The 15,081-nt window shown below is 42.7% G+C and overlaps 1 protein-coding gene across 7 annotated transcripts in view; it reads right to left on the reverse strand.

Moving 5' to 3' along the window:
• Window positions 1-220: 220 nt before the first annotated feature.
• Window positions 221-15,081, reverse strand: part of tada1 (transcriptional adaptor 1) — a 104,186-nt gene continuing 89,325 nt past the window's right edge. For all 7 annotated transcript variants that reach the window (XM_072274278.1, XM_072274275.1, XM_072274279.1 and 4 more), the window contains one exon: window positions 221-1,514. In XM_072274278.1, coding sequence (XP_072130379.1) covers window positions 1,365-1,514 — 150 coding nt within the window. In that variant the 3' untranslated portion in view covers window positions 221-1,364. The remainder of the gene's footprint in view (window positions 1,515-15,081) is intronic.

The raw sequence follows: 15,081 nt of genomic DNA on the forward strand, positions 1-15,081 counted from the left end.
CCTCTCAGGATCTTCTCCATCAACTTACCAACCACTGAGGTAAGACTCACTGATCTATAATTTCCTAGGCTATCTCTACTCCCTTTCTTGAATAAAGGAACAACATTCGCAACCCTCCAAGGATTTTAGACAATTTTTAAAATCAATTTCGAGTTGTATACTCAAAATTCAGAGATTAATACTTGTAAATTTTTCAACATAAGCTAAATGACATCTGGTTTTATTGATATTTAAATGAATCGACTACAGCATTTTTCCAGATCAACTACAAAATAAAATTATAAATACACAAACATGTAAAACAAATGTAAAAAAAAACTTGTATACAAAAGAACCTGTATTATACAGATTAAATCTCAATTTTTATCATACAAAAATAAACTTATTCAATGTTGTTATTACAATGCATTGGTAAACATGCACTTAAGACATTTTGCCCATTGATAATGGTATTTTCCTTTAATTAAACTTGCACAAGGAATCAGGATCTACCTAGTAAAGTTATTTTACATTAGTTGGCAGGTGTTATGCACAAAAGGGAAACCAATCAGGCCTTTAAGTACTTTGCAAACTTTTAGCAAATGCTTGCTTAGTTTCTTGTGTGACATTCTAACCTTTAGCAAAATACTAAACCAGCTTACTTTAGAATTAATCCATAGGCTGGCAGAGTGGTGCTGCAGGAAGTACAAGTGTGTCATGCTTCCGGCAACCTACGTTCAATCCAAACCTCAGGTGCGCTCTGTGTAGACCTCACACTTTCTGCCTTTTTGCATGGTTTCCTGTCACATCCCAAAGACACACTGGTTGTTTGGTTACTTGCCAAACTATAAATTACCCTTTGAGTAGGTGGCTGGTGGGTGAATCAGGATATGTTAATGAGCATGTCACAAAGAATACGTTAGAGGGAAATAAATGGGGCAATAGGATTTATCTGATGGTCACAACTGACTTGAATCAAATGATCACCTTCTCTGTTGCAAGGAAATATATGAGTAGGGAATTAGTACACAAATATCACACTTTGCAACCTCAAATCAGATTACTCAAAGCAAATTTGGCCATACCAATTTTTTGGAATGCATAACAGCAATGCAGCTGCTTAATAGAGGAAGGGAAACACACAGCTATAAAATTTATTATGAATATTTTATCAAAGCTGTCAAATTTAAGTAACATTGTCCATTATTTAAAGTCACATTTGTCATTAGCTACAGGCAATAATGCTTCCTAGTGCAGGGATTATCCATTGATGGTATAGACACAACATGACCGTTGATGAGGGATCTAACTTAGATCAGCAGTTATCTTATTCTTTAACAGCCAATGCAAAGCATGTTCTGAGCTCCAGAATTGGCTGCAACCAGTCAACAAACAAGGCCCTCTTTGACTGCCAGTCTTTGTCGATGGATTTTATCCTGCTCTAACTCCTCATGGCTTGGGTGCCAGAGTCTAGCCAATATCCTTTCTATATTCAAGGCATAAACTGTGTGTGCTGGTATCACTTCTCTGTGTACCTACAAAGAAAAAAAAGATACTTAAGTACAATAAAAGACAACAGATTAATGTGAACATTTCATAGAAATTGTAATTTTGGTAAGTTCATTATTAAAAAAAATCTAACTGCTGTAGGAACACAGTGGGTCAGGCAGTGTCTCTGGAGGCAGAGGCAATGTTTCAGACAAAACCCTAAAGTATCTAAACCCTTTAGTATCTAAACTGAGTATAGAGGCGTGTTAGTCAATATAAAGAGGTGAGAAGCTTTGATCATTTCAGTTTGGCTTCATCCTGAGCTGAGTTCAAGTATGGACTCAAATCTATATTTTTCTCTTTTGCTAAAAATTAAGAGTCCTGCAGCAATATAAAATTAACTATTTAACACTAATAATTAAACCAATTACCCAAAACTCAGTTATCCTGACAATCTGGAATTAACTTTTCCCATCTCAGCTCACAACTGCTAGAGAAACTGAATTAACAGATTTATAACATAATGCATTTTGATGGAAGTTTTGTTTCCAAAAGTAGCAGAAACACATCCTAGGAACCATTCAGAAAATGACGTATCATGAACTCAGGAATCCGAACTAAACACAAAAACTACACAGCAGGTCAGGCGGGAGGCAGAAGAGTGTTAGTGGCTGCTTTCTGAGGTTTGGTGTAGTGGTCGAGTTGGGGCCCAAAGCTCCAGGCATAGTAAGGATTAATTTCTGCCCTTGGTACTTTAGCCACAAAGAGGAGAAGATGCACATAGATCAACCAGTTAGCTTCTTTCTTGTTGGATTTGGTTGTGGACATTGAACATTCCTTCATTTGCAACTGAAGCTGTAATATATCTACAGGCCAGAACCAAAAGATGTGCATGTGAAGAGTTGATGTGGTCCACCTTGGTTTAATTAATAACATTGTTAGCCATACATTCCACAATGGTGCATATTCTTCCAGTTGAATACAAAATACAGAGCTAATCATAGAAAAGTACAGCCATCTAGTCTGTGCCGAGACATTTAAACTGGGACCATAACCCTCCATACCCCTACCATCTATGTAGCTGTCCACACTTCTCTTAAACATTGAAATCGATCTTGCATGCACCACTTACGCAGGCAGCTCGATGCACACTCTCATGACCCTCTGAATGAAGAAGTTTCCCCTCATGTTCCCCTTAAACTTCTCACTTTTCACCCTTAACCCATGATCTCTAGTTGTAGTTCCACCCAACCTCAATGGAAAAAGCTTGCTTGCATTTACCCTATCTATACTCCTCATAATTTTGTATACCTCTATCAAATCTCCCCTCAGTCTTCTACTACCCAAGGAATAAAATGCTAAACTATTTAATCTTTCCATATAATTCAGGTACTCCAGACCTGACAACATCCTTGTAAGTTTTCTCTATACTAATTTCTGTAGGTAGGTGACCAAATCTGCACACAATACTCCAAATTAGGCCTCAGCAATGTCTTAGAAAACTTCAACGTAACACCCCATCTCCTGTACTCAATACTGATTTATGAAAACCAAAGTGCCAGAAGTTTTCTTTACAACACTATCAACTCTTTCTATGAATTATGGACCTGTATTTCCAAATCCCCTTGTATTATTGCACTCCTCAGTGCCCTAGTAATCACTGTGTAAGACCTACCCTGGTTGGTTCTACTGAACTGCAACACCTCACACTTGTCTTCATTAAATTCCATCAGCTATTTTTCATCCCTTTTTACCAACTGGTCCACATCCACCTGCAAGCCATACAGTCTTCCTTGCCGTCTATTACACTCCCAATGTGGTGTCATTGATTGTTTGTTAATCCAGTTAACCACATTATCATTCAGATTGATGATATATATGACAAACAGCAACAGACCCAGCACCAGTTCCTGTGGGACTCCACTAGTCACAGAGGCAACCATCTACTACCACTCTCTGGCTTTTCCCAAGAAGTCAATGCCTAACCCAAATTACCACCTCACCTTGAATGGCGAGCAACTGAACATTCTTGACCAATATCCCATGCGGGACCTTGTCAAATGCCTTGCTGAAGTCCATGTAGACAACATCCACTGCCTTGCCTTCCTCAACTTTCCTGTTAATTTCTTCAATAAACTCTTAAGATTGGTTAGATATAACCTAATATACATGAAGCTATGCTGACTATCCTTAATCAGTCCACGTCTATGCAAATACTCATATATCCAGTCCCTTAGAATACCTTCCAATAACTTTCCCACTATTGATGTCAGGCTCACTGCGCTATAATTTCCTGGTTTAATTTTAGAGCCTTTCTTAAACAGCAGAACAACTGGCTATCCTCCAATCCTCTGATACCTCACCTGCCGCTAAGGATGATTTAAGTATCTCTGTTGGGGTCCCGACAATTTTTGCACTTGCCTCCCGCAGGTTCTGTGCGAACACCTTGCCAGGTCCTGGGAATTTATCCATCCTAATCTGTCTCAAGACAGCAAAAACTTCCTCCTTTGTAATCTGAATAAGTCCATGAAATTGACGCTGTTTTGCCTGATAGACTCTGTGTCTGTTTCCTGACTAAATACAGATGCAAAAAATGCATTTAAGATTTTCCCCATCTCTTTTGGCTCCACACATGGATTATCATTTTGATCTTCAAGAGGACCAATTTTGTCCCTTGCAATCATTTTGTTCTCATATCTGTACAATCTCTTGGGATTCTCTTTCACTTGTATGCTAAGGCAACCTCATGACTTCATTTAGCCTTCCTGATTTATTTCTTAAGTGTTCTCTTGCATTTCTTATACTCAATAAGTACCTCATTTGTTCCTGCAATGCAACTAATTACTTTCCTTAACCAAGGCCTGAATATCTCTTGAAAACCAAGGTACCTAACACCTGTTATCTTTACCTTTTATTCTGACAGGCACATACAAGCTTTATACTCTCAAAATTTCACTTTTGAAGGCTTCCCACTTACCAAGTACATCTTTGCCAGAAAATACCCTGTCCCAAAATACACTTGACAGATCCTTTCTGATGTCATCAAACTTGGCCTTTCTCTGACTTAGAATCTCAACCTGTGGACCAGACCTATCTTTTTGCATATTTACATTGAAACTGATGGCATTGTGATTTGCAGATGCAAAGTGTTCACTTGCCCTATCTCACTCCCTGATAGTAGATCAAGTATCGTACACTCTCTCGTTAGGACTTCTATGTACTGATTAAGAAAACTTCCCTGAACACATCTGACAAACTCTATTCCATCTAGTCCTTTTAACGTATAGGAGTCCCAGTCAATATGTGGAAAGTTAAAATCATCTACTATAACTACCTTATGCTTCTTGCAGCAGTCTGCCATCTCTCTACAAGTTTGTTCCTCTAAAGCCTTCAGACTGTTACAGGCATCGGTAACAATCCTGAGATCACAGCCCCAGAGATCCTGCCCTTTAACTCAGCACCTAACGCCCTGAACACTCTTTGAAGAAACTCATCACTCTTCTTTGTATCAGAACCTCATTGGTACCTACATGGACCATGACTTCTGGCCATTCACCCTCCCACTTAAAAATGCTGTGACTCGATCCAAGGTATCCCAGACCATGGCACCCACGAGGCAACATATCATCCAGAAATCTTGTTCACATTCCCAGAACTTCCTTTCTGTTCCCCTAACTAACCAATCCGCTATCACCACAGCTTACCTCCTCTGCTCCCTTCCCTTCTGTGTCACTATGGCTGGCAAAGGAAGACAGGGACTGCATAAAAGCCAAGGAAAGGATATAGAAGGTAGAAAAAGTGAGCGAGAAGTTGGATGATTAGGAAGCTTCTAAAAGGCAACGAAATAAATCTACAAGGGATAAGATTAAATAGGAGGGCAGACTAGCCAATAATATAAAGAAGGATACCAAATATTTTTTCAGTTATATAAAGAGTAAAAAGGAGGTGAGAGTTGATATTGGACCACTGGAAAATGATGCTGGTGAGGTAGTAATGAAAGACAAAGAATTGGCATATGAACTTAATGGTACTTTGCATCTGTCTTCACTGTGGAAGACACTAGAAGTGTGCCAGAAGTCCGTGAGTGTCAGGGAGCAGAAGTTGAGTGCCACTGCTATTACAAAAGAAAAAGTGCCAGGCAAGCTCAAAGGTTTTGAAGTGCGCAAGTCACCTGGACCAGATGGACTACATTCCAGAGTCCTGAGAGGGGCTGCTGAAGAGATAATGGATGCATTGGTCAGGATCTTTCAAGAATCACTTGATTCTGGAATGGTCCTGGAGGACTGGAAGTTTGCAAATGTCACTCTGCTTTTTAAGAAGGGAGGAAGGCAAAAGAAAGGAAATTATAGGCCAGTTAGCCTAACCTCATTGGTTGGGAAGTGCTGGAGTCTAATATTAAGGATGAGGTTTCGGGTACTTGAGTCTAATGATAAAATAAATCAAAGTCAGCATGGTTTCTGTAAAGGGAAATTTTACCTGACAAATCTGTTAAGAGTTCATCCAGGAAGTAACAAGCAGGGTGGACAAAAAAGAGGCAGTGGATGGAATTTACTTGGATTTTCAGAAGACATTTGATAAGATACCACACATGAGGCTGCTTAACAAGACAACATCCTTTAGCATTACAGGAAAAATACTGGCATGGAGAGAGAAATGGTTGACAGGCAGGAGGCAGCAAGTGGGAATAAAAGGGCCCTTTTCTGGTTGGCTGCCGGTAACTAGTGGTGTTCTTCAGGGGTCAGTATTGGAACTGCTGCTTTTCATATTGTTTGTCAATGATTTGGATAATGGAATTGATGGCTTTGTGGCAAAGTTGGCAAATGATACCAAGACAGGTGGAGGGGTAGGCAGTTCTGACGAAGCAATGCAACTGCAGGAGGACTCAGACAAATTGGATAGGCAAAAAAGTGGAAGAGGGAATACAGTGTTGGGAAATGTATGATAATGCATTTTGGTAAAAGGAACAAAAGTGTGGACTATTATTTAAATGGGGAGAAGGTTCAAACATCAGAGGTGCAGAGGGACTTGAGTCCTTGCACAAGACTCCCCGAAGTTTAACTTACATGTTAAATCTGTGGTAAAGAAGGCAAATGCAATGTTGGCATTTATTTCAAGGAGAATAGAATATAAAAGCAAGGAGACAATGCTGAGCCTTTATAAGAGACACTAGTTTTGGGCCCCATATCTCAGAAAAGGTGTGTTGTCATTGGACAGAGCCCAGAGGAGGTTCACGAGGATGATTCCGGTAATGAAGGGGTTAACATATAGAAACATACATAGAAAATAGGTGCAGGAGTAGGCCATTTGGCCCTTCGAGCCTGCACCGCCATTTATTATGATCATGGCTGATCATCCAACTCAGAACCCCGCCCCAGCCTTCCCTCCATACCCCCTGACCCCCGTAGCCACAAGGGCCATATCTAACTCCCTCTTAAATATAGCCAATGAACTGGCCTCAACTGTTTCCTGTGGCAGAGAATTCCACAGATTCACCACTCTCTGTGCGAAGAAGTTTTTCCTAATCTCGGTCCTAAAAGGCTTCCCCTCTATCCTCAAACTGTGGCCCCTCGTTCTGGACTTCCCCAACATCGGGAACAATCTTCCTGCATCTAGCCTGTCCAATCCCTTTAGGATCTTACACGTTTCAATCAGATCCCCCCTCAATCTTCTAAATTCCAACGAGTACAAGCCCAGTTCATCCAGTCTTTCTTCATATGAAAGTCCTGCCATCCCAGGAATCAATCTGGTGAACCTTCTTTGTACTCCCTCTATGGCAAGGATGTCTTTCCTCAGATTAGGGGACCAAAACTGCACACAATACTCCAGGTGTGGTCTCACCAAGGCCTTGTACAACTGCAGTAGTACCTCCCTGCTCCTGTACTCAAATCCTCTCGCTATAAATGCCAGCATACCATTTGCCTTTTTCACCGCCTGCTGTACCTGCATGCCCACTTTCAATGACTGGTGTATAATGACACCCAGGTCTCGTTGCACCTCCCCTTTTCCTAATCGGCCACCATTCAGATAATAATCTGTTTTCCTATTTTTGCCACCAAAGTGGATAACTTCACATTTATCCACATTAAATTGCATCTGCCATGAATTTGCCCACTCACCCAACCTATCCAAGTCACCCTGCATCCTCTTAGCATCCTCCTCACAGCTAACACTGCCACCCAGCTTCGTGTCATCCGCAAACTTGGAGATGCTGCATTTAATTCCCTCATCCAAGTCATTAATATATATTGTAAACAACTGAGGTCCCAGCACTGAGCCTTGCGGTACCCACCTGCAATTCTGAAAAGGTCCCGTTTATTCCCACTCTTTGCTTCCTGTCTGCTAACCAACTCTCCACCCACACCAATACCTTACCCGCAATACCGTGTGCTTTAAGTTTGCACACTAATCTCCTGTGTGGGACCTTGTCAAAAGCCTTCTGAAAATCCAAATATACCACATCCACTGGTTCTCCCCTATCCACTCTACTAGTTACATCCTCAAAAAATTCTATGAGATTCGTCAGACATGATTTTCCTTTCACAAATCCATGCTGACTTTGTCCGATCATTTCACCGCTTTCCAAATGTGCTGTTATCACATCCTTGATAACTGACTCCAGCAGTTTCCCCACCACCGACGTTAGGCTAACCGGTCTATAGTTCCCCGGTTTCTCCCTCCCTCCTTTTTTAAAAAGTGGAGTTACATTAGCCACCCTCCAATCCTCAGGAACTAGTCCAGAATCTAACGAGTTTTGAAAAATTATCACTAATGCATCCACTATTTCTTGGGCTACTTCCTTAAGCACCCTGGGATGCAGACCATCTGGCCCTGGGGATTTATCTGCCTTCAATCCCTTCAATTTACCTAACACCACTTCCCTACTAACATGTATTTCCCTCAGTTCCTCCATCTCACTGGACCCTCTGTCCCCTACTATTTCTGGAAGATTATTTATGTCCTCCTTAGTGAAGACAGAATCAAAGTAATTATTCCATTGGTCTGCCATGTCCTTGCTCCCCATAATCAATTCACCTGTTTCTGTCTGCAGGGGACCTACATTTGTCTTTACCAGTCTTTTCCTTTTCACATATCTATAAAAGCTTTTACAGTCCGTTTTTATGTTTCCTGCCAGTTTTCTATCATAATCTTTTTTCCCCTTCCTCATTAAGCCCTTTGTCCTCCTCTGCTGAACTCTGAATTTCTCCCAGTCCTCAGGTGAGCCACTTTCTCTGGCTAATTTGTATGCTTCTTCTTTGGAATTGATACTATCCCTAATTTCTCTTGTCAGCCACGGGTGCACTACCTTCCTTGATTTATTCTTTTGCCAAACTGGGATGAACAATTGTTGTAGTTCATCCATGCAACCTTTAAATGCTTGCCATTGCATATCCACCGTCAATCCTTTAAGTGTCATTTGCCAGTCTATCTTAGCTAATTCACGTCTCATACCTTCAAAGTTACCCCTCTTTAAGTTCAGAACCTTTGTTTCTGAATTAACTATGTCACTCTCCTCTTAATGAAGAATTCCACCATATTATGGTCACTCTTACCCCAGGGGCCTCTCACAACAAGATCACTAATTAACCCTTCCTCATTGCTCAAAACCCAGTCTAGAATAGCCTGCTCTCTAGTTGGTTCCTCGACATGTTGGTTCAAAAAACCATCCCGCATACATTCCAAGAAATCCTCTTCCTCAGCACCTTTACCAATTTGGTTCACCCAATCTACATGTAGATTGAAGTCACCCATTATAACTGCTGTTCCTTTATTGCACACATTTCTAATTTCCTGTTTAATACCATCTCCGACCTCATACTACTGTTAGGTGGCCTGTACACAACTCCCACCAGCGTCTTCTGCCCCTTAGTGTTACGCAGCTCTACCCATATCGATTCCACATCTTCCCGGCTTATGTCCTTCCTTTCTATTGCGTTAATCTCTTCTTTAACCAGCAACGCCACCCCACCTCCCCTTCCTTCATGTCTATCCCTCCTGAATATTGAATATCCCTGAACGTTGAGCTCCCATCCCTGGTCACCCTGGAGCCATGTCTCTGTGATCCCAACTATATCATAATCATTAATAACAATCTGCACTTTCAATTCATCCACCTTATTACGAATGCTCCTTGCATTGATACACAAAGCCTTCAGGCACTCTTTTACAACTCTCTTAGTCCTTTTACAATTATGCTGAAAAGTGGCCCTCTTTAATGCTTGCCCTGGATTTGTCGGCCTGCCACTTTTACTTTTCTCCATAGTACTTTTTGTTTCTACCCTCACTTTACACCCCTCTGTCTCTCTGCACTAGTTCCCATCCCCCTGTAGTGAACTAACCTCCTCACGCCTAGCCTCTTTAATTTGATTCCCACCCCCCAACCTTTCTAGTTTAAAGTCACCTCAGTAGCCCCCGCTAATCTCCCTGCCAGGATATTGGTCCCCCTAGGATTCAGGTGCAACCCGTCCTTTTTGTACAGGTCACGCCTGCGCCAAAAGAGGTCCCAATGATCCAAAAACTTGAATCCCTGACCCCTGCTCCAATCCCTCAGCCACACATTTATCCTCCACCTCATCGCATTCCTACTCTATGAGGAGCATTTGGCAGCATTGGGCCTGTACTCACTGGAATTCAGAAGAATGCATGGGAATCTCACTGAAACCCACCAAATGTTGGAAGGACTGGATTGGGTGTATGTGGAGAGGATGTTTCCTATGATGGGGGTATCCAGAACTAGAGGGCACAGCCTCAAAATTGAGGGGCAACCTTTTAGAACAGAGGTAAGGAGAAACTTTTTTACCCAGAGTAGTGAATCTGTGAAATGATCTGCCACAGACAGCAGTGCAGTCCAAGTCCGTGGGTATATTTAAGGCGGAAGTTGATTGTCTCCTGATTGGTCAGTGCATCAAAAGATGTGGGAGAAGACAGGTGTATGGAGATGAGTGGGATCTGGGACCAGCCATGATGGAATAGTGGAGCAAACTCAATGGGCTGAATGGCTAATTCTGCTCCAATGTCTTATAGTGTTATGGACCTCTGGAATTATGATATTGTACCCATTAGTGAGACTTGATTTCAGGAGAGGCAAGACTAGCAGCTCAATGAATAAGGTGCTAAATTAAAGGTTAGGACCTCCATGGTTGTGGTCTCAGGATTGCTCCCTGTACCATGTGCTAGTGAGGCCAGAAATAGGAAGGTCATACTGTTTAACATGTGGCGAAAGAGTTGGTGTAGCATGGAGGGATCATTGGGCTCTCTTACAGGAAAGGTGGGACTTGTATAGATGAGATGGCTTGCACCTGAACTGGAGGGGGCAGGCGGGGGGGGGGGGGGGGGGCTAATATTCTAGCAGGAAAGTTTACGGTTTACCAGCGCTGCACAAGGTGGATTTAAACTAGAGTTGCGGGGGTGGGAGTGAGAACCAGAGCGCCAGAACAAATAGTGAAGTAGTTGTGGAGAAAAATGATGTTAAGCCTACATACAAAGACAAGATTCAAAAGATTGATGCTGTTGGTATTAATGTTCTGAGTCTGGCATATTTCAATACGAGGAGTATTGTGGCCATTAGTGAGACGGTTACAGGAGAGGCAGGACTGGCAGCTCAATGCTCCAGGAATCCGTTGTTTTAGACATGACAGAGTGGTAGGGGTGACGTCACTAGTCAAGGAAAATATCTCAACAATGTTCAGCCAGGACAGGTTGGAGGGCTCATCTACTAAGGCTATATGGGCAGAACTGAGGAATAAGTAAGGGGTGACCACATGGATTAGTAGGATTATATCATAGACCCAATAGTCAGTTGGGTCCAGAAGAGCAAATCTATGGAGAGATAGTAGACAGTTGCAAGAAAAATAAGGCTGTGATAATAGGTGATTTTAACTTTCCATATATTGACTGGAACTACCATACCGTAAAAGGGATAGATGGGATGGAGATTATCAAATGTGTTCAGGAAGTTTCCTTAATCAATATATACAGGTCCCAACTACAAAGAGGTTCTGGGAGAGGGGGAAGTGTGTGAACTAGAGCGCCAGAATAGAGAGTGCAGTGGTTATGGAGAAAGATGTCGCTAAGATGTTGGAATCAAAAGGTTGACGCTGGTGGACTAATGGAATCAAAAGATCAATGCTGCTGGTGGTCTATAATATAATGGGATTATATTTAGAGTACTCAAGAGTCAGTGAGATTCAGAGCAGCAAATTTGTAGCGAGTTCACAGACTATTGCAAGAAACATAAGAATATGATAGTAAATGATTTTACCTTTCTACATATTGACTGGTACTCCAGTATTATGAAATAAGAGGGGTGATTGATAAGTTCGTGGCCTAAGGTACGAGGCAGTTTTATCAAACCTAGCACATTTATTTTTCCTACATTTACACAGTTACTCCTGCGATCGAGAAGCATACGGATCCCTTCTTTGTAGAAGTTGGCGTCTTGGAACTCCAGAAGTGGTCCACAGCAGGGGTGATTGATAAGTTCGTGGCCTAATGTAGAAGCAGATGAGGAGAAACTTCAAACTTTCTGCATTTTCGCTCAGAGATGAACTGCACGTGCATGTAACAAGAGCTGTATAACTCATATCCTTTTACCTTAGGCCACAAACTTATCAATCACCCCTGCTGCTGTGGACCACTTCTACAAAGAAGAGATCCGTATGCTCCATGACTACTGGACTAAGTGTGTAGGAGGGGACTATGTTGAAAAACAAATGTGCTAGGTTTTCTCAAAATTGACTCCTTCTACCTTAGGCTATGAATTTGTCAATCACCCCTCATAGATAAATACATACATACATAAATATTCTATTGATCCCAAAGAAAATTTCAATGTCACAGTAGCATTACAAGTGCACAGAATAAATATTATAAGTAGAAAAGTAAAATATAAGTTACCACAAACTGTCTAACAGGATGGTGTCACCACTTCCCCGGCTAAAGATTGACTCATTATAGAGCCTAATGGCCAAGGGCAAGAATGACTTCATATAGCAATCTTCAGAGCAACACAGTTGTCTTAGTCTATTACTAAAAGTGTTCCTCTGTTCAGCCAAGGTGGCACGCAGAGGGTGAGAAACATTGTTCAGAATTGCCAGGTTTTTCTGTAAGGTCCTTTGTTCTACCGCAGACTCCAATGTGTCCAGTCTGACTCCTATAACAGAGTCAGCCCTTCTAATCAGTTTATTGAGACTACTGATGCCATTACCCCAGCACACCACTGCATAGAAGATCGTACTGGTGACAACAGATTGGTAGAACATGTGAAGGAGAGGCTTGCATACTCCAAAGGACCTCAGTCTCCTCAGGAAGTAGAATTGACACTGGCCCTTCTTGTACATTAGATTAGATTAGATTAGATTATGAGGACACGCAGTCCTCTTTTATTGTCATTTAGTAATGCATGCATTAAGAAATGATATAATGTTCCTCCAAAATGATATCACAGAAACACAAGACAAACCAAGACTAAAAAAACCTGACAAAAACCACATAATTATAACATATAGTTTCAACAGTACAAAGCAATACCGTAATTTGATGAAGAACAGACCACGGGCACTGTAAAAAAAAAGTCTCAAAGTCTCTCGAAAGTCCCATCACCTCATGCAGACGGTAGAAGGAAGAGAAACTCTCTTCCTGCCATGAACTTCCAGCGCCGCAAACTTGCCAATGCAGCATCCTGGAAGCACCCGACCACAGCCGACTCTCGAGTCCGTCTGAAAACTTCGAGCCTCCGACCAGCCCTCTGACACTGAGCACCGAGCACCATCTCTGCCGAGCGCTTCGACCCCAGCCCTGGCAACAGGCAATAGGCAAAGCCGAGGATTTGGGGCCTTCCGCTCCGGAGATTGTCGATTGCACAGTAGCAGAGGCAGCGAAGCAGGCATTTCAGAAGTTTCTCCAGATGTTCCTCAATGCTTCTCACGTCCGTCTCCATCAAATCAGGATTGTGCATGGCCCCTACTTACAAATAAGATATCATTTTGGAGCGGTCGCGTGCACTGCGTAGCACCGCTGTCTTCTCCTCCCCTCCTTATGTAGCCTCTGCGTTGGTGCTCCACTCAAGTCTGTCATCCAGGTGCACCCCCAGGTACTTGTAGGTCCTCACCACATCCACATCCTCACTATCAATAGTAACAGGGAGCGATGCAGGCTTAGTCTTCCTAAAGTCCATCACCATCTCCTTTGTGTGACTAATCTTGAGCTGCAGATGATTCAGCTTGAACCATTTGACAGTGTTCCACCAGGGCCCTGTATTCATCCTCCCATCCCCCCTTTTAACACTCAACTATTGCTGAGTCATCAGAGAATTTCTGCAGATTGCATAATTCAGTGTTGTATCTAAAGTCCTAGGTAAACAGGGTAAACAGGAAGGGAGCCAATACAGTCCCCTGTGGGGTCACAGTGATACTTATAGCCATGTCTGACACACAGCTCTGAAGCCACACAAACTGTGGCCTGCCAGTCAGGTAGTCCATTACCCAAGCTACAATGTAAGTGTCAACCTGCAGTGAACAGAGCTTTTCCCCCAGCAATGAGGGCTGTATGGTATTGAAGGCACTTGAGAGATCAAATAACATGATCCTCACAGTGCTGCCCTGCTTATCCAAATGAGAGTAGACTCTGTTCAGCAGCTAGATGACAGCATCATCTCCTCCAATGTGCTCCTTGTAGGCAAACTGCAGGGGATCGAGGGCTGATCTGTCTAGAGGTCAGAGGAGGGCCAGGACCAGCCTCTCTAGGGTCTTCATGATGTGTGAGGTCAGGGCCAGACAACCGTAGTCATTCAAGACTTTTGGTTGGCCCTTCTTGGGTACTGAGACCACACATCATAGGTTCCATATTTGGGTCCCTTTCCAGGCTGAGACTCAGATTGAAAATATGCTGGAGAATTCCACACAACTGCTTCAGGATATTGGGGTTCACATCATCTCATCCCAATGCTTTGCTGTGTCAGTTTCCCCACAGCCCTTCTCACATTGCTTAGTAATGAAGGTGAGTCCATGATGTCCGGAGAGTTGATGGGTGGGGGTTTGGAAGGTGAAAATTGGGATGTTAGCAGTTGGTATGTGGAGGTGTAGATGGTAGGCACAGGACCAGGAAGGGATGTAGACAGTGGTAGCCTGTGTTGTTCATCCACATGTTGAACTGGAGGGGAGAGGAGACGAGGGAGGAGGGGACGCATTGGTGCTGAGTGGGTGCCTCTGCACCTGGACTGGTGTGCTGAGGGGGGTGTGAACAGTAGTGAAATTGTCAAACCTACTGAAGAATTGGTTTAACTCATTAGTCCATTCATGGCTACATTGAGGCTAGGCTGATTGAAGCCAGTGATGTTCTTCATGCCTCTCCACACGTCCTGTATGCTACTCTGCCCAAGCTTGTTTTCCACGTCTCCCCTGTGTTCTTCTTTAGCCACTTTGATCTTCTCCTTCAGCTCCCTCTGCACGTTTCAATTCCTCCCTGTCTCCTGATCTAAAGGCTCTCTTTTTGTGGCTGAGAAGAGCCTTCAGATCACTGGTGAGCCATGGCTTGTTGTTAGGAAAACAGAAGTCTTTCATAGTTTACAGTGTCAATACAGAAGGCGGTGTAGCCAGTGATGCAATCAGTAGGTCCGTT

The sequence above is a fragment of the Mobula birostris genome, chromosome 12 (assembly GCF_030028105.1).
Source record: "Mobula birostris isolate sMobBir1 chromosome 12, sMobBir1.hap1, whole genome shotgun sequence".
NCBI classification, from domain to species: domain Eukaryota; kingdom Metazoa; phylum Chordata; class Chondrichthyes; order Myliobatiformes; family Myliobatidae; genus Mobula; species Mobula birostris.